The sequence below is a fragment of the Vombatus ursinus genome, unplaced genomic scaffold, assembly GCF_900497805.2.
Source record: "Vombatus ursinus unplaced genomic scaffold, bare-nosed wombat genome assembly UNPS02014821.1, whole genome shotgun sequence".
NCBI lineage: Eukaryota > Metazoa > Chordata > Mammalia > Diprotodontia > Vombatidae > Vombatus > Vombatus ursinus.
In genome coordinates, this window is record NW_020954599.1 from 21,541,711 (window position 1) to 21,562,651 (window position 20,941).

Consider the following 20,941-nt stretch of genomic DNA (forward strand, 5'->3'; position numbering starts at 1 on the left):
TAGAATGACACTGCAGAAATGGTAAGGATCCCAGGATAATTCCTAGCCTTCAGCAGTCTTGTGTAAATGCTTTGCATTCTATTTCTTTGGCAATCTCTACCATCAGTAATTTGTTCCTTGCTTATGAAGTTACAGATGAAATCATCATAGTGTCTTTTGGATTTGCACATAAACTTTTTCACTTATATCCTTCTCAGTGTGCCTTCTCTGCCAATTTTATTGTTTTATTATTTATTTGTTTGTTTGTACATAGTTGCATGGTTATTTTCACGCTGTCTCCCCCATTAGATGATGAGTTCCTTGAGAGCCTTTTTTTAGGCACTTAACACAATATCTGGCACATAGTAGGTTCTTAATAAATGCTTGTTGATGACTGATTGTGCCACATTTTTTTTTCTTCCAAATGAAATTGGCCATTGTACATCCTCAAATAGGAGTGACGTAGCTACAGAATGAGCTTTGAACTAAACTATCAATCCCCTTATCAGTTTTCTAGGTTTTATAACTGATTTTCAGGTTTAATTAAACAACCACAACAACCATAACAACACTTTAGACCTCAGCTAATTTGACTGCGGTCTAACAAAAGCAGTGGAAGGAATCAAGGTCAGGGTGACAGTAACTGTAAACTTAAAAAGATTCAAGAACAGGAGGGGTCTTTATTGATCACAGTGGATGCTCAGTGGTGTCAAATAAACTCAAAGACTCATTGGATTAGTTTTCCCTCTGATTCTCCAGTATTTTTTAAAAATCTTTTTATTGTGTCTTCTATCCAGTGGCCGTAACAATTAAAATGAAAAGAAGCCAGCACAATTTGAAACCCAGACTCAAGCCATTAGTTTTACATGATGGATAAAACTTCGGGCAAGTAGATGAAACTTTCCAAGAATATTGTGAGGGCACAGGCCTGCTGAGTCAGGGGAAAGCACAACTGGATATGGACAGTTGTAAAATTGCTAATTCAGTTCAAACTCAACACACACTTATTAATTGCCTGTTATAGGCACTGGGGATACAGAGATGAAATAAAACATAGTCATTGATTATTAGAGCTGGAAGGGACCTAAAAGGTCATTTAGTCCAACTCCTTTTTTTTTTCTCTTTTGCAGATGAAGAAACCAAAAATCAGAGATGTCCCTATAGTGAGTGAGTGGCAGAGTCACACTCTGTGACTCCAGGTGCAGATCCTGGCTCTGCTGCTTACTGATTAACTGTGGGCATCCTGAGCACTCCTAGTAGGCGGCTCATTCTGTCACCCTGTTTTCACTCTCATCCAGGCTCATACTTTTACAAAGCCTTAGAGGAATTTCTCTCAAGCCAGTATAGGAAATTTCTGTGCCTTTAAAAACCACAATGTAAAGTACTTTGGAGTCTGGGGTAACTCAGGGTAAGCACTCATGTGGAAATGACTGATAATGCCACTGCAGAAATAATGCAGTAATATATTATGGACAAGGAAAAGGCCAAAGTATTCATTGGGCTCAGATATTCATATTAGAGATTTAGTTGCCCCGAGATCAACAGAGTATTTTTGCTGTTTCTTACCATGTGAGGTTTTGATTCATACATAGATCTGTGATCCCATAAATGTAGGTACCTGGTGAGGTAGACCGCAGCTCATCCAGGCCTGCCTGTTCTAGGCAATTTTGTCCATGCCTTCGCTTAAACCTCCCATAATATGCTGGGGACAATGATGGTGAAGAGAGGAGCAGTCCTCCAGAGTTCTTGAAATTACATGGATCGCAGTAGATCCTCCTGCTATTCCTCGAACAGGACATTCATCTCTCAACTCTGGGCTTTTGCCCTGGCTGTTCCTTCATACCTAGTATGCTTTTCTTTCTTACCTCTGCCTCCTGGCTTCTTTCACGTGCCAGCTAAAATCCCATTTTCTGCATGAAGGTTTTTCCAGTCCTCCTTAATCTTAGTGGCTTCCTTCTGAGACTCCCCCCTCTCCCATTTTATCCTATATGTACCTTGTTTGTATGTAATTGTTTGCATGTTGTATTCCTCTTTAGATTATGAAATCCTTGAGCAAGGAAAAAATATATATACACATGTAATATTTTATATGTTATGTAAAACATATTTGAATATATAATATTTGTGTGCATATGTACATATATTTGTGTACATGTGTATACTTATATATAATATACACTATATATACATAATAAGTTTATGCATATATAAATTTGTTTGTATTCCCTCAGCACTTAACATAGTGCTTGGCACATTTTTAAGCACTTAATAAATGCAAGTTGACTGATGGACTTATGACTGGAACGCTGACCTTACACCCGTCCACACTTCCCTATTATTATTGAGAGTCACCATGCTTCACACCTAGTATTATCCTTGACACGCCCAATCTCTCACCTTTCCCACACAGCCAGTCTATTGTCAGAAGCCTCTCAATTTTTCCTTTGTTGTATCTCTCACAAATGCCCGCTTCTCACTTCTAATACTGCCATTACTTTCATTATTTCAGAGTATCACTTCACTCCTAGTCCACTGCAGTAGCCTACTAGTTGGTCTACTTGCCACAAATCTCTCTCCATACCAGTCCATCTTGCATTCAGCTGTCAAAGTGATCTCCTAAAGCACAGGTCTGACCATGTTTATCCTTCACCATCACCCCCAGTAAAATATGCAGTGTTTCTCTGTCACCTCTAGATTTAAGTATAAAATCCTCAATTTGGCATAATCCTTCAAAATCTATGCCCCCCATACATCTTTGTAGTCTTCTTACATTCCTACCCCCATATTCTCTTCAGTTTAGTCCTTTTCCCCAGCTCTTCTTCAAACAAGACATGCCATCTCTCAAAGCCATGCATTATCACTGACTATGCATGGGATGCTCTCCTTTCTCAACTCTGCTTTTTAGTTTCCTGGCTTTTTTCAAGTCTCAGCTAAAATCCCACCTTCTACAGGAAGATTTTCCCAATCTCTCTTAATTCTAATACCTTCCCTCTTTTATTTTTTTTTTCTTATTTTCTTCTTATATAGCTTGTTTGCACATATTTGTGTATTATCTTCTGCATTAGATCCTGAGCTCCTTAAGGGCAGAGACTGTCTTCTGCCTTTCTTTTTATCCCCAGTGTCTGGCACATAGTAAGTGCTTAATAAATGTTTATTGATTGACTGACTGACTCTATCCATTCTCTTTCACTAGGTGATTGGCTTATCTCATTTTTTGGTTATAATTTCCCTGATGGCATCCATTATACCATTTCACCTGTGCCAGCCCTTGTTTATAATGTAGTGGCTTATGCCTTTCATTCAACTCTTCATTGTTCTTCAAAGCCTGTGCTCTATGACCTACCAGGAAGTAAAGTGGAAATGCCTCGATATAAAGGCTACCACATTAACTTTCATTAACAAGGAGAGTACTGTGAAGGGAACAGGAAATCTACCTGTATTAAAGAAAATATGTTTTGGCCCCATTCTTCTGTAATACTATTGATTGTATGGCATGTAAATAGAATGGGCCATATTGTACTTTCAGAAGATCTGATAAATAGAAGTATGTATAGAATGGTTCTATACACACACACACACACACACACACACATTTGTGTTTAATGTAGCCATCTTTAAGGAGGGAGGAGGGAGAAAAAAAGTTACAAGATAACTTTATATATTTATATATTTAAAAGGAATAGCAAGTAGTACATAATAGATTTATAGTTTCTTTATAATCATATTTTTTCTATTCTACTATTATGACAGAAATGCATAAAATAAATAGAATTTCTAAAAAAAAAAGAAAATTATCATATGTGTTCCCTTTGGCAGAGACTTATTTCATTACTTCTTGTTGTCATTACACATCAAAAGTCTTGTCTAAGGGTAGCCCACGCTTCTTGTTCTCGGTGTAACGAAACTATGAGAAAAAAAAGAAATTCTTTTCACTGAAGTCTTTGTCGCTGTCAGATGATTCAGCATCAGAAATTGGTATCATTTGATCAGTGGAAATGACATTATAGAGAAAGCATTGCCACTTGCTTTGCTGCTCTACCCTAAGGACCATGGGACTTTTATATCTGACTTGCAACTGACTTCTAAATGTGTTGTCTCCCCTGTTAGAATGTGAGCTTCTTGAGGGCAGGGACTGTCTTCCTTTTCTGTTTGTATCCCTGACTCTTAACAACATACTTCATAACCAGAATTTTGGCGCTATGGGTTGGGCCAGAATGCGGAGGAAAAATGTGTAGAACTACCAAGTGTAGCCCAGACCAGATTAAAATGTAACTGGGAAATGTTTGACAAAACAATTAAAAATAAAGTACAATTTAAATAATGTCAATTTGTGGTTTTCTAAGTTGACATGTGGTGGGCAGGGGTCTATTTCTATTCGAATTTTGACACTACTGGCTTACCCCATACATTAAAAACAAACAGATACCCAGACACTAAGAGACATGGTCAGAATGAATGGAGATTGGGTAGTATTTCAAAATAAGAAATGCAGGCTCTTGTTTTTCTCTTCTCCGTGTGTCTTCTTTTCCATGAAAACTAAACTCTCTTGGCATGAAGCTGTGTAGTATTCATTTTCCTGCACAATGTCTGACATAGCCAAAGTCTAATCCACTGTGCTCCAGTGTTAAAAGAGGATGAATATTGTAGAGTGGTATTGTTTCCAGACAGCTCAGAAGAAGCATAGCAGTTGTTAATCATCCATTTCCATATTTGTTGATTGACGCACAGGTACCTGCCCATACCTGCATGTGCACATATAGCATAGAGAAAATTCATGTGCAGGAAATTGCTGTGGAACCAGTGAATTGTAATTACCTGCCATACAATCACGTTTCTTTGCCTGTTCAGTGAATGATGGAATTTTAGGATTATTGATTTAGAAGTAAGGAGGATCTTAAAGTTTATTGAGACCATTCCCTTCCGTTTTTCCAGTAAGGATTCTGAGGCCCAGAAAGCTAGAAAGTGGCTGAGGCCAAATTCAAGCCTATATCTTAATGATTTTAGATCTAGCTCTGTATCGCCCTATGTCACACTGTACATGTAACTGTTGGCCCTTCTTGGGTAAATTAGAATGTGTTCTGGAAAAATCTTAGGCTGAGTGAGATAAAGTAAAGTTATTGCCTCAGTTTGTTGTGGAAGAATTTGAAGTTACCCCAATTATCCTGATTCTTAATTCATTTCTATTTTTTTTTACTAAAGTGAGAGTTCTTCACCATTTTTGGAGTCATACCCCTTTTTAGTCTGGAAAAGTTTATGGACCCCTGAGAATTATGTTGTTGTTGTTATTTTAAATTTATAGTAGAAATAAGTGCTAAATTTAAATTAGAAGTTAGTAAAAATAAATATATATGTGTATATATATATACACATATATTATATATATATATATTATATATATATATATATATATATTTCCCCCCCATCCAATTTTATGGACCTCCTGAAATTGAACCCACATTAAGAACTCCTAAACTACATTTTACTCTGAAGTTTTCTTTTTTTAAGTGGAATATATTTATTGATTTTGGATATTCTATTTATTTTCCTCCTTTCGTGGAGCTGTGGATGGGTCTAGCCATTCTGGAAAGCAATTTGAAATTACATACAAAACTTACTAAACAGTTCATGCCTTTTGACCCACTTCTATCTCTGCTAGGACTATAGCCGCAAACAGATAAAAGAAAATGGAAAAGATCTTATATGTGAAAGAATAAAAAAAAGTGTATAGCATTTCTTCCTGTGGCAGCAAAAAACCTGGAAACTAAAAAGGGGGGGGGGGCAGCTAGGTGGTGCAGTGGACAGAGCACTGGCCCTGGAGTCAGGAGGACCTGAGTTCAAATCTGGCCTCAGACCAACACTTGACACTTACTAGCTGTGTGACCCTGGGCAAGTCACTTAACACCAATTGCCTTTAAAAAAAAAAAACCCGGAAACTAAGGGGTGTCCATCAGTTCTAGAATGGCTAAACAAATTGTGATAATGGAATACTATTGTGTGGTAAGCAATGAGGGAAAAGATGATTTCAAAAAAATATACAAAGACATGTACAGAAAAACAATTTATACTACAACAAAGTTCTGAAACAAACAGCTTTGAAGACTTACTTAAACTGATGGAAAATAAAATGAGCAGAACTAGGAGAAAAATTTGTACAGTAACAGCAATGTAAAGACAGAAAAACTTAGAAACCTGGAAGAACTCTGATTATGGCCTTTCATCCTGCCCACCTCCTAACAGAGAGGTGGTGGGCTCAGAGTGCAGAATGATGCAAATATTTTTTTAGATATGACTAGTGAGGAAATTTGTTTTTGCATCACCATGCATATTTGTTTTGTTTCTGTTGGGATAGGGACTTGGAGGGAGGAAAAAAAAAACAAACATCTGTATGTATGTATATATATGTATATTATTTTTTAAAAATCATGTAATATAAAAGCAAAAATGAACAAAAAGATCCTTAAAATACAAATGTCACTGCCTTCTTGCCTTGCATTTAGTGAGCATGGTGTCCATTATGTGGATTTGAATTGTTAGGACTCCTAGAAATCAGCTTCTATGGACAACCTACCATCAATTACCTATGCAGCAGAAGGCTAGTATTATGTCAGTTAATTCAGATTTATCTATCCCTAAGCATTAACTGGACACTTACTTGCTATAAACCCAATGACATACCAAAAGCCATTTTTTAATGGCACAGAATGAAAAGCCAGGGCAGATTGAAGAGGGGGAGGAGGGGGCAGTTTTAGGACCACCTTTTAGGAAAGACTTCGGTTAACTAAGGTACATTGCTATGTAGTCTGGATGGTGAAAGGCCTTGAAACCATCCCATTTAATGAGCAGTTGAGGTACTCAAGAGTAGTTTTAGCCAGGAGAGGAAGATTTGGGTGTCTAATCTCACTCATTTGAAGGGCTGGTTCATGAAGGAATTAGACTTGTTCTGCTGGGCTCTGGAGGGAGCTAAGAACAATGGGTAAAATCTGCAAAGAGGCAGATTTCAGCATAAGATAAAAATTAATAAAACAAAACAAACTTTCCAGCAATTTGTGCTATCCAAATGTGAAATGAGCTTATTCTTGAGTTAGTACCTTTTTCTTCTCTGTAGGTGTTCAGGCAAAGGGTAGATGACTAGTTACTGAGTATTCTGTAGGAGCTGTTCTCGTTCAAGTACAGGCCATCCCAGATCAGGGGTCAGCAAAGTATGGCCTGTGTACCAAATCTGACCCATCCATCTGCTTTTAAAAATGTAAAAATCATTCTTAGCTTGCAGCCATACAAAAATAGCTGGCAGGCCAAATGTGGCCCAAGGTCCATGATCCTAGGTGGCCTCAGAAGTCCTTTCCAACTCTGAAATTATATGATTTTTTTTTCTTGAGATCTTATCTATAGCTTTCAGTTTTATACTCTCGAAAGTACGTACCATCAGTTCTGGCCTTTTGGCATCATTGATCTCTTGCGCACCAGTTGCTGAGATTGTGTTCCTGTTATCATTACAATATTGTCTGTTTCTCACCAGTTCAAATTGATATGTCATGATTATATTTTTTGTCACTTTTGTGGATCTTTTCTAATTGAACATCTTACCCCCTTTCTTTATATGGAATCATCAAAATGATTTTTTGTTTGAAATTAGATTGCTAGGAATTTGCCTCTGAAAACTAGTCTTTTGTTTCTTTAAATTCTATGCTATATTTTGGGGAATGTTCCTGAACACTTAAAAATGGAAGTGATGTTATATCCTGATACAGAGGCAAACCGTTATCTATACACTGATCATTGGATGACTTGATATTACATGAAGTTAACTGATTGTTTTGTATTAACAGGATCTCCAAAGATGGGTAAGTGATGCTAATGAACACGGTTTTGTCCTGGTGTCTTTTGGAGCTGGTGTAAAGTATTTATCAGAAGAGATCACCCACAAACTGGCAGGAACCTTGTCAAGGTTGCCACAAAAGGTGATTTGGAGGTAAGGCAATAAGAAAGCCAGGGAATGTTTGTATGCCTTTGATTTACATAGCATCTGCCCCATCACTGAACTCTTGAGATCCAGAAACATGCTTCTGCAATGTTAGACGGTAACTCAGAATTCTTCATTTGGCTTCTCAGTGAATTGAAATTCAAGGGAGAATTTAGTGAAGTTATCTAACTAATTAAGGAGATATCAAATCTGTAACTAACCAAAGTTGGCATAATGGCAGCATAAATTCTCATAATGGGAAATGACCAAATTTATTCTAAACTTGATTTCTACCTCTGAAAACACCTTTATTTCCTTTTAATTACAATTCAAACATTGATTTGAAGCATTGAGGCAGCTAAGGCAATGTTGTGGATAAAGTGTTGGGCTTGGAATCAGGAAAGCAGGTGTTCAGATTCCACCAGACAGTTACTGGCTGTGTGATCCTTGGCAAATCCCTTAACCCCTCCCAGTCTCAGTTCCTTTATCTGTAAAATGGGGATATGAATAGTACCCTACCTCTTAGGTTGTTGGGAATATCAAGCAAGATAACATAAAAGGCACTTTGCAAACCTTAAAGGGCTATATAAATGCTATCTATTATTTTTGTTGCATTATTATTATCATTATTATTATTACTAATTAAATGCATATGTACATAGCACTGTGATAGGCACTTGGGATACAGGTGAAAAATGGCAGTCTTTGCCTCTAAGCCGCATACACATATTACACATATGAATGTCTCAGTTTATTGCACCTGCTTTGGGGGCACTTTGATATTTCCAAAATAAGAATATTAATGAGACTAACCATGCCCCCCTCAAAACATCCCCTATTTGTTTTCTATGTACTTTTATGAATATGTCTTGTCTCTCTCATTAGGGGCAGCTAGCTTGTATAATGCTTATGATTAGAACATTGGGCCTGGAGTCAGAAAGATCTGAATTCAAATGTGACTTCAGACACTAACTGTGTAACCTTGGGAAAGTCAGTTAACCTCTGTCTGCCTCAATTTCCTCAACTATACAATGAGGATAATAATAGGACCTACCTCCCGAAGTTGTTGTTAGAATCAAATGAGTTAGTATTTGTAAAGTGTTTATTACAGTGCCTAGTATATAGTATATGCTTATCACTTCTCCTTCACTTTCCCATTAGAATGTAAGCTCCTTGAGGGCAGGGATTGATTTTATTTTGTCTTTGTGTCCCCAGGGATTAGCAGAGTGTCTGGTACAGAATGGGGATCCAGGGGATCCAGGGTTTCCACAGGTTACCAGGAAAAAGGAGTTATCTCTAGAGTATAGATAGCTTGTTGTCCGAAAGACTAGACTCAGAAATCCAGAGGCTTTTCCTGGATTGTCACAGTAGTAAAATAGGCAGCCTCCTTTGAAAGCATGATAGCTTTCTAATAACTAATAAGCTAACTAATAAGCAAAGTCCTTTTCTCTGTCTAACCATGAAACAAACAAATGTGGAGGAAATGAGCTGGTTCAGACCGGGAATTATGTGCATGTATACAAGGGCTCATAGTTCAGAGGGAAGTGTTTGTATTCCAGAGAGCGGGAACTTAGAATTTGGAGAGGCTTCAAAGGAGTTCCTTCCTGGTACACACATATGCAGCAAAAAGGGACCTTTCCTTTTGGCCCACTCTGATCTGTCTTCTTTGGTGGACCACAAATCACATCACCTAACTTATTTTCCCAATTGGTGTACACACCTTCTGAACAGCAAGAGAAAGGCAGTGGTGTTGTTCTCCCTACATTACCCCCCAGTTCTTGAACGTGTGAATTTGCTTTAGTTCCATGGATATTCATCCAGTTGTTCACCCAGGCTTAAGGAAGAATGAGCTTTTTCTGAGCCACAAAACTCTCAGATTCTATGACATTTCTTTGTTCCTGAGAATGGCTGTCTCCTCATTAAAATCTTATCCTGACTACAGTTTCATACATAGGTGTATGCATATGCCTTTCATGCTCTCTGCGTGTAGAAGGAATGAGACTGAAGAGAGAATAGGTCCTAGTCTGGACAGCCTCTCTCTTTGTTTTCCTCCCTCCCTCCCTTCCTTCCTTCTTTTCTTCCTTCCATCATTATGTTTGGAGCACTGTGCTAGGCATTGGGAAAGATTATGCATGCTTCTTGCCCTCATGGACACCACAGTCTATTTGGGCAATAAGGTGGAAAAATGAATATCTTTTTTGTCATACCCCAAATAATGATAGTACAGAAAAATCATCAAATTGATCTTCGTTGTTATTAAGTCAAGCATGGTATGTTTGAGTGTAATGGTGTAAAGGAATACATTGTTAAATTTAATTTATTTAATTTGTTTTGCATCTAGTCACATTAATTTTCCATATCTCTGTATTCTGAATGGTTTCTCTTCTAACTTTGCATTTTAGGTTTTCTGGACTCAAACCAAAGAATCTCGGGAATAATACAAAACTCATAGAATGGCTACCCCAGAATGACCTGCTTGGTGAGGCTGTTATGTATTGCATCTATTTGTTGTTAATTTTGGAATGCAGTCAATTATGTTTATATCTTAAGAACTGTGCAAAAATACATTTTTTTTTCAGATAGTTTGATCCTTGAATTACTGGAAGTTTATGATAAGTTTTATCAAATAGTTTGATTCTTAAATTGCTCATAGGCTTCCTAAATATTTTTCTTGTTAGCAAATTATTGATTATATCTGCAAGGCATAATACAATTATACTTAAATATAATATTTTCCTATTACAGAAACTATTGTCATTTTGTACAGTATTTGAAAACTTTTTTCAATGTACTTTTCAACTTACCTCATTTAAATTTTCACAAACATCCTATAAAATTACCAGGGTAAGTATTTTTCACCCTAATTTTGCAGATGAGGAAACTGAAGTACACAGATGTCTAAGGGACTAGCCCAGATTCACACACAGCTAAAAGATGGTGGAGATGCAAGTGCAATCCAAGTCTTCTGAATTCCAGCCAACCACATTTTGGTGTTTAGTTGAATTTAAAAGATCACTGAAAAAAAAAGAGAGAACAATTTAGTAGGGCGAGAGAGTGAATGAGATGAAATTTTAAGCAGTCCCTCTGATTCTGTGATATTTAGTTTTAAATTGTGGAAATGTCTTCCCATCTTTTGATTCTCTTGTCTGATTTTCTAAGTGTTTGTCACGGGAAGTCCACCCCATTGTATTGAAGGCCTTCCTTGATTTCCCCCAACTCCACAAGAGCACTCTGGCTGCCTGCCTGTCATCTTTTCTCATGTAATGAGCCCCTCCCTCTCTCTCTTCCAGCCCCTTGTCCTTCCTGGTTCCTCGTTGGTGCTGTGTTGCAACCCACCATACCTAGCATAGGCCTCCTCATTGCTCCTTTATGATCTTTACATGCAAAAGGACAACTAACCCTTACTCTGGGCATCCACACCAAGATACCTGCACTGTGTTGGGGAGTTGTTCCTAATTGTTCCACATCCTTCCCCAATATATCTCATTCACGAATAGCTTGTGTTCAGCTCAGTCACTTATCTTTGCATGGTTTTCCATTCCCATCCAAGTACACCTCACTCCTTCTGACTCGCAACCCTCTCAGCATCACCTCAGTTGCTCAGACCACAACACTGTGTTCTGTTCTCTGTACAATGAAACACTACTGTCAGTGTGCTGTCCAAACAACCAGGGATCAACATCCTGACAAAGCTGTTCTGATTACTAGTGTCAGAAGGACTTCCTGAGTGTCCCTTAATGCCTTATAGGTAATCGGTAACTACAGATAGCTCTTTGGTCACAAAGAACAATTTCTTCATCAAATTCTATCAGTTTTCCCTCAATAGCTAAGAACGTTCTTTGAAGGAGTACTATCATGACCTCTCTCCCTTACTCATTGTAGTAAATTCTACCATATTCGAATAAGGTTTCCCCCTGGATGGATATTTTTCCACATTCTGTCAATTTAGTCAGGGTCTCTCCACCCCCCCCAAGTTAATCACTGCCTTCTCTATTATTTCTTCCTTTTGTTATTAGTCCTTCTCTGTGTGGGCTTCTCTTCTCTGCATCACTCTCATTTTTTAATGATCTTCACTTATCTTTTCTTTAACTTATAGTCTTGAAGCCTACATAGAATATTAAGAGATTAAGTGACTTGTCCACAATTACATAGCCAGAAAATGTCCCTAGGGAGACTTGAATGCAGGTCTTTGTGATTTTAGTATTCTGGCCAAATACAAGGGTCATTGTAAATGCCATCATTTCTAAGTTAAAGGACATGATCAGTTGTGTGCTAATAAATGTTAAACTGCTGGCTTTCTGGGGCAAAAATGTTCATGTGACACAATTAAATCTCATGCTCACGTTTTCTCAATCATTTTCTTAAATTTAGCCAATCAGTAAAACAATAAATTTTTTAAAAAAAAATCCTCGCTCTCCTGCATCTATAAGTTGATCTCTAAGCTCTTGATCTAGAGTCTCATAAGCCTATGGCTTTGTTTTGGGACAAACTCCAGCTTCTCCCTTTTTTCTCCTCCCCTTCCTTTTTAGTCTGAATCTTTCCCATCTAAGACTCCTTTTTTTCAACTCTTACTTCAACCAGTAGCTTCCTTGCAGCATTGAAAGAAACACCTCCTGTGTCTCTTGGGCCCTTTCCTTTGCATGGCCTATACAGAATCAAATAGTGTTCTATGGCCCCTTTAGGTCCACAGAGACCTGAATTGTTTTTGCATGTTCTGATCTGGACTATCATCTTTAGGGTCCCTCTAGTTGTAAAAATTTCAGGCTTCCATTTGACCTGGGCCTCTTTAGTATTTAACCTCCTGCACCACAAAATAGTGAAAGAGAAGACCAGTATGTGAGCTGTTTTAACACTAGCCTGATGATATGGTTGAACTGCCTAAACTCTGTAGTCTGCCAGATGAGTGTTTCCCAGACTTGATACAGTAGAAGGAATGGTGGTTTTGTAGTCCAAGGAGCTGGGTTCAGAACACACACATACACAGATATGTGTATATCTGTGTGTATAAATATAAATACAATTTTTTTCCCTCATTTAGCAACTCTAATTTTCATTGTTTCATAAGAAGCAGTGTTGGATAGTGGATGGAGTACTGAACCTTCAGTTAGGAAGCCCTGGGTTCAAATTCTGACCATGGAGTCATAGGGCCTAGGTTCAGATCCCATTTCTGGTGTTTGCCACTAGTCTGACCAAGAGAAAATCCATTTAAGCTCTTTGACTCCTTAACTCATTTATAAAAGGAAGGGATCAAACCGGGTGGTCTCTGTGGCTCTCTCAGCTCTAGGTCTGTGTGATCTCTGATGGCTGACCTCTGAAGGCCTGGGACAACTCATTAGGACTTTTCTTCTAGATCAGAGAAAAGATAGAGTCTGTAGTCGGTGCTGGTGAAGTCAGCTCTCATACTGGTAGTTCCCTCAAAATGATAAGATCTCAGCTCACTCAAATTAAAAATAAAATTGTTAAAAATGTTTCTTGAGAGCCACTTATCAGTAACCAATTGTAAAATACCAATCTTTAAAGTCATTACCAATAATGAATAACTTATTCAGAATTGTTTCCAGTTTCTAGAAACATCTCGTGACAGATTTGTACCTCTGCAACAGGGGCTCTTTATTTGGGGATAGATTGATGGAGGTGGGGGTGGAGGGGTGTGTCTGTGAATTTGGATAGGGGAAAAATTACATCTTTGTTTTCACTGACGTCTAACTGAACTTTTTCTTTTCCCTCAATCATAAATTCATTCAACAAGTATTCTGAGAAGGGGTCCATATGGTTCAAAATACTGTCAAAGGGGCCCATGACCCCCAAAAAAGGTTAAGAAAATCTCTACTCTACATGTAACATTCCTGTTTCATCATTGTTCCCTTCTTTAGGACACTCAAATATTAAAGCCTTTCTTAGCCATGGTGGCTTGAACAGCATTTTTGAAACTATGTATCATGGAGTTCCTGTGGTGGGTATTCCTCTCTTTGGAGACCATTATGATACAATGATACGAGTCCAGGCAAAAGGCATGGGGATATTGCTGGAATGGAAGTCAATGACTGAACAGGACTTATACGAAGCCTTGGTTAAAGTTATTAATGATCCCAGGTAAGGAACATTTATTATTGAAACAGATAAAACATACAGTATAAGAGGTTTTAAAATCTCTGTGTATGCAGTCTTATGCATAGCTTCCTTTCACCATATAATGGAAAAGTATTACAACAGTATAGCATCCATATTGTGGCTAGAGGTTACCAAGTTTCTCCCCAACATCAGTTAGAGCAGCTCACCTGCCTTGGCCCTTCTATATAGGTCTATTTACTGAAGCTACTTGATCCGTTCGGGGCTGGCCCACCCTTCCCACAGCCTCCCGCTCAAAAACGGGCAGATTTCTTATTGCACCTGGCTTTCAGAATGGTTACATGCATTTTGGCATGCGGTGAAGGCCCAGGTTCTAACTCAGGGGACTCCTTTCTTGTTGCCTTTAGGGAGAGGTAATAAGGGAGGTGTCACTACATTCAGGACCAAGCAAGGATTGTCTCTCACCCTTGGACCTATGGTAATAATTTGTTCTAAGACCTGATAATGCCCAAATGAGTCCCTTTCTTACTGTCCTGCATAGCAGTCTTGTTAAGGTTCAGATTCCAACTTACATGCAAATATTGGCTCTAATTTTCCAAGGGAATTTTCATCCAGATTTGCATGCATAAATGTAGTCTGTTGTAGGCATTTTTCTCTATGCCATAGGCTTTCCTAGAGGTTAAAAGGCGTTGCCCTGAGACACAACTAATTCTGTAGTCTTGGAAGAAGAACCTATTAATAAAAATCTCCATTGTCAGTAAGCCCAGCTGAGCCCTGCTCTACCAAGTAAGTCTAGAAACACCTATCTGCATAGCAGGGGTATCTTTAAAGTTCTAGATCAAGCAGCTTTTGCAATCCCATCTACATTCCCTTTCTTCCAAAGTCTGACTTTGAAACATATGTGACTTTTTCTACAATGAAGAATTTTATGAATAATATGTGAATTTTAAAACAATGGGGGATAAAACACATTTACTGGGTAACCAGTGAGTAAGCTGTCTATAATATTTGAAAATTTGAGTCTTTGGGCCAGAAGGCTTTCATGGCCTCTTCCCAGTGGGAAGATTGAGATTGGAGCTCCCTAGCCTGGAAGTTCTCCACTTCCAGAGGGAAAGGAGAAAACACTAGATCCTTAACAGCTTAGTGAAGCGGGGTTTGTCAATGTGGAAGCAATTTTTGGGTAAATAGCATTCTCCAAGTTGAAGACTGAGCTGGGCCTTAGAAATTGTCTAAGAAATGAAGAGGCTGTTCCAGTTGTCTATCATCATTGGTATAGAGACAGTTGCTCTGGCAAACTGGTCTGGTCATTGTACCATCTGAGAATTTTGTACCTGTCAAATCAGTCAGGTATAAAGTACCTACTGTGATCAAGTCAGTGTGCTTGGTGCTGGCCATACAGAAACAGAAATGAGACATTCTTTGTCCTCAGAGAATAAGTTAACATTCTACTCTAGATGGTTTCAGGATTGTCCCAAAACCACTACAACAGTTTGGGACAGGTGTGAACTCAATTGACTTGGAGATAAATAGATAAAGAATCATTTGACAAGAGACTGGGCCTCTTGCGGCCTCATTGAGTAGATGAATGTTTGCATTCTTAACGTGACTTTATAATTTTAAAAAGAATTACAGCAGCTGAGGAAGATCAATAATACAGGTAGGTAGTACAGTACCCTATTGTACAGATAGAGACAACTTGGCCTGGCAGATTGAGAACTGGATTCAAAGCCTAGAATACTGACGTGCAGGTCGCAGCTTTGACATATGCTGACTGCATGACCCTGGGCAAATGACTTAACCTCTCAGGGTTCCAGTCTTTTAAGACTGTGAATTGCAAAGAAGTACCAGCCTGCTGTGATAGAGAGAACTGCCTCACCTGAAGGTTCCCTTTGCTAATGAAATCATGAGTCCAGTTGATCAGCCCTATTTTATAGATATGGAAACAGGTTTAGACAGATGATCAAATGACTTATCCAAAGTGACCAGGTTTGTGATATCCTTCTCCATTCTTGTGATATCAAATGTTATACCTCCAGAGAAGCCATTTCAAATATGACTTACTTTCATTTTCTAGCAGTGAGATTTAAATTGTGTCTGAGGGTGGATTTTATTGTTGTTATTTACAAATAAATGATTAAAATTCATTTTCTAGGTCTCTAGTGTCCCAGTTTAACATTGATAGGATGATCTTTCTCTCCATGATCATTTCCTAACCACAAAACTTTGTAATAGGAAACTTCTATTTTTCTTTTATTAACCCATTAGAAATAATATTAAATTTCATAGGAAAGGGTTAGAGTCTGAAGGTTCAGAAGAAGTCAGGTTATGCTATTACATCTTTTAGAAAAGTTAAACTTTATTCTAGTATGATTATATTATGAGAGTCAGGGTGGCTTAGTGAATAGAGAACTGGTCTTAGAGTCAAGAATACCTATGTTCACCATATACATCTGTATGTAAGCCTGAGGAACTTTTAACTTCTCACTGTCTTAGGCAACAATATGAGTGCATACTTTGCAGGAAGATGATTGTCTGCCTTGGCAGAAGAGGAGTCCCATATTGATAAAATCACAGGTCCAGTCAATCAGTAAATATTAAGTGCCTACTATGTGCCAGCCACTGTGCTAAGTGCTGGGGTTACAAGAAGAAGCAGAAGATAGTCCCTGCCCTCAAGGAGCTTACAACCTAATAGGGAGACACCATGCAAATAAATCTGTACAAAGCAAGCTAAAGGATACAAGGTATACTGGATGCTTGGAGCCAAGAGATGGAGTTTCTTGCTCCAGGAACAGCCATGAGGCCAATGTCACTGGATCGAAGAGCATGTGTCAGAGAGTAAGGTGTAGGAAGATTGGGAAGGTAGGAAGGGTGTAGGTTATGAAGAGTTTTGAAAACCAAATAGAGCATTTTTTATTTTGTCTTGGAGGTGATTATAAGCTATTGAAGTTTATTGAGGGTTGGGGCATGAGGTGGGGGTGGGGGGTGTATTGACATGATAAGACCTGCGTTTTAGAAAATTCACTGAATGGAGGGTGGATTGGAGTGCGGAGAGATGTAAGACAGGCAGACCCACCAGCAGGCTGTTGTAGTCATTCAGATGTGAAGTGATTGGCGTCTGCACCAAGATTATGGAAGTGTTAGATGAGAAGAGGGGGTGAGATTTTGTGGAGGTAAAATCAACAGACCCTGACAACAGATTAGATTGGGGGGGGTGAGAAGTAGTAAGGAATCCACGATGACTCCTAGATTGTGAGCCTGAGGAACTGGAAGGATGGTGTTGCCCTCCAGAGTAGTAGGGAAGTGAGGAGGGTTAAGGGGGAAGATTATGAGTTTTACTTTGGACATGTTGAGTTTAAGATATCTATTAGACATCTAGGTTGAGATTATGAAATGAAGTTGGAGATAGAAGATTGGAGGGCATCAAAGAATTTGGAGCTGGCTAGACAGATTTGAGAATCACCAACACAGATTAAATTCATGGGAGTTGATGAATGAGATCACCAAGTGAAGTAGTGTAGCAGGAAAAGAGGATAAAGACAGAACCCTGAGAGGGACACCTGTGGTTAAAGAGCATGATCTGGAAGAGGATCCAGCAAAGGTGACTGGGAAGGAGTGGTCAGATAGGTAGAAAGAGAGCTGGGAGAGAGGGGTGACCTGAAAGCCTAGAGAGAAGAGAGTAACAAAGATAGAGTGATCAACCATATCAGAGGATGCAGAAAGGTTAAGGAGAATGAGGACTGAGAAAAGTTCTTTGAATTTGGCAACTAAGATCATTCGTAATTTTGGAGAGAAAAATTTTGGTGGAATGATGAGATAAGAAGCTGCATTTTAAAGGGTTAAGAGAGTGGGAGAAAAGAAAGTGGAGGCACTTACTGTAAACGGGGCCTTTTCAAGGAGATTAGCAGCCAAGGGCAGAAGAGATATGGGATAATGGCAAGTATGGAAAGTACAGGTGAGGAAGATATGTATATTTGTCGGCTGTTGAGAGTGAGCCAGTAAAGAGGGAGAGATTGGAAATATGATAGAATAGGGGATGGCAGAGGGTCAACCTATTGTCCAGCGCAAACAGACAAACCACCACCATGAAAAATATTGTCATGGCAATATTGTGAATAAGTAAGTTAGGCACTTTGAGAAGTTATCTCCCACCCGCTCCATTATCTGAAACCACAGGCAAGCCAAGAAACCTATTAAGGGACCACTCACTTGTTGTCTCAGTGTGTGCAGCTGGTCTGGTTTGAGCACCTGCTTGTTAGGCAAAGCTACCATAATCATGCCTTTTACAAATAGTGTATCTGCTGAGTGAGTCTTGTCCTGTTTTGTCCTCCCTCCCACACATGATGTACTTACCCAGTGCACAACAGACAAATTGTTATTATCAAGTCCCATTCAAGAACGTGGGATATTAACGTTTTAAACCTTGTTTTCTCCTCACTTGTTGTCACTTAGCTACCGTGCACGTGCCCAGAAGTTATCAGAAATTCACAAGGATCAGCCTAGTCACCCTGTCAATCGAACTGTCTATTGGATTGATTACATTCTCCGTCATAACGGAGCAAACCACCTACAGGCCGCTGTTCACCGCATCTCTTTCTATCAATATTTTTTACTGGATATCGTCTTTGTGCTGTCACTGGGTGCTGCCTTGCTTTACTTCGTTTTGACAAGGATGGTCAAATTCACCTACAAACAAAGCACACATCTCTGGTCTAAAAATGAGCATAGCACTGTTAATGGACATTACCACAATGGAATCCCCAATGGCAAGTATAAAAGGAATGGCCACATTAAGCATGAGAAGAAAGTGAAATGAGCCAACCCACCTACACTATCTTGAGGAATCAGTTCGGTAGTTGAATTTTTATCACTGTAACTTAGTCTAACACTTACTTAAAGGAAAACCTCAGTAAACAATTCTAATACTCCCCTATGTAATCTTACAGGATGAAATTCTACGGAACTAAGATGTCTTAAAAAAAAAAAGCACAAACCTAAAATGCAAAAATGTATTTTATTCTTAATACTGATGCAGAGAGGTTATTTTGGCATTGAAATTTTTAGCAGCCTTAATTCTTTGAATCAATTGAATGACCCTAACAGTTTTTAGTTTTATGTGTATGACCCAGGTGAGAAACTTTTTGTCCTCAAAAAAGTTTTTTTAGTTTAGTTTTGTTTTTTTAATGCTTGTCTCTTAATTGAGAGAATTTAAGCTAGCTACATATTAAATTTGTTGAAGTCACAACAGTTCTAAGAATGAGATTGAGAATAAGGCCATGATCCCAAAACGTTTGGCACCCAGAAATTTAACAGGTTGTAGACTCAGAATATTACTATGAAAGAATGTTTCCTCCCTAAACTGAGCACTGAAGGAGAAAATGATCTTTTTACTGTATATAAACTCTTTTGGTCTCTGCTATTGAAAACATGAAATTAAGTAAGGGTACAAATGATTGTCACTTAAGAGATGTACACATATTTTTGTTTTCTTGTGTTTTCCATTTACCAATAACTTTCCTCTGGACAAATTTTATGAGATTTTTTTAAAAAAATAATTTAAACAAAGAGCACAGATGTGTTGTAGATAATAATTAAGAAGAAATGAAGCTCTGACAACAACGTCCTTGCAGAAGGTTTGACCTTATACACATAACATTGTGAAAGGGTCTCTCTCTCTCTCTCTCTCTCTCTCTCTCTTTCACTCTCTCTCTCTCTCTCTCTCTCTCTCTCTCTCTTTCACTCTCTCTCTCTCTCATTCTTTTCTTCCTTCCTCTCTTCCTATCTTTCTCTCCATTTCTTCCTTTCTTCCTTCCTCTCTTTCTCTCTTATATTCTTTCTTTCTTTTTTTTTTTGGAGGGGGGGAAATTGGTATATAAAAAATATTTCAGGTCTTTCCTATAATAGGATATTTGTACCTAAAATTTGTTCCATTTGAACAGTTCTATATTGAAGAGAGAAAAAAGTAAGCATCTTCTTTGTTCCTTATATTGGTTCAGGCCACTCTATTTTCATGACATTGTTGCCAATATTTATGCTCTCAAAACAGGACAAATACTTCTCTTAGTTGGGAACTGCCTTTTGACAAGAGGTTTAAAATCAAACCCTAGGTACCATACATAAAGACCATGGAGATCATGTCTTTCTTTTCCCAACATGATCCCCATTGCCCCCTTCCCCTGGCAGTCTCTTTCAATCATTGTGGCTGACACGGGACATCAACAGTATTGAATTGAGAACAGGGATGCAGGAAATTGGGCAGAATAAAAATGATCCATCCTGCTGAAACCGTCAGGGTCGACAACTATGAGTTTATTTACATGTCATTCTGTTTACTTGGTGTTTACACTACAGATGCTGAGTGTATGTTTTATTTATATATAGTTTTAAATCCCATGTCTCATCGAGGGAAGGGAAAAGAACCATTTATCTAGTGTTGTTCACTAACATGGGAAATGTTATGAAAATTAGATAAGAGTATGGAAGAATCACCATCATACACAGTGACGCGACATTTTATTACCAGTCCCACCAGGAGCCACCATCCCATTGTGCAAATTCGTGTCACAAATAGGTTTCTGATGTACAGTGCAGACAAGTGTGCTGCTTTCTGAATACTTGAAGAAATGGTGTTATAAATAAGCCTATTAGCTATGCTTTTTTTCTTTTCTCTTTTTTTCCTTTTTTTATATTCTTAGCATGATGGGACAATTAAAAGAGCATGCATAAACACAGGCAATGATTGGTGGGGTAGTAATAGGACTTAGAGTGTATGAATGAGCTGGTTTCACTGTTTTTGGTATTAAAGAAAGTAGCTAGTACATGCACTGACCGGATGATTAAGCCTAAGTTAATCTCCACTGTGATAAAACAAAAAAAAAAACAACTTAAACAATAAACATGAATTTAATAGAGAAAAGTGTTGGTAATAAGTTTTTA

The 20,941-nt window shown here is 38.3% G+C and overlaps 1 protein-coding gene across 1 annotated transcript in view; it reads left to right on the top strand.

Annotated features, from left to right (window-relative positions):
• Window positions 1-19,728, top strand: part of UGT8 (UDP glycosyltransferase 8) — an 89,141-nt gene extending 69,413 nt beyond the window's left edge. Inside the window, exons 3-6 of the mRNA XM_027837352.1 lie at window positions 7,806-7,948; window positions 10,342-10,418; window positions 13,813-14,032; window positions 18,458-19,728. Coding sequence (XP_027693153.1) covers window positions 7,806-7,948; window positions 10,342-10,418; window positions 13,813-14,032; window positions 18,458-18,821 — 804 coding nt within the window. The 3' untranslated portion in view covers window positions 18,822-19,728. The remainder of the gene's footprint in view (window positions 1-7,805; window positions 7,949-10,341; window positions 10,419-13,812; window positions 14,033-18,457) is intronic.
• The last annotated feature ends 1,213 nt before the right edge of the window (window positions 19,729-20,941 follow it).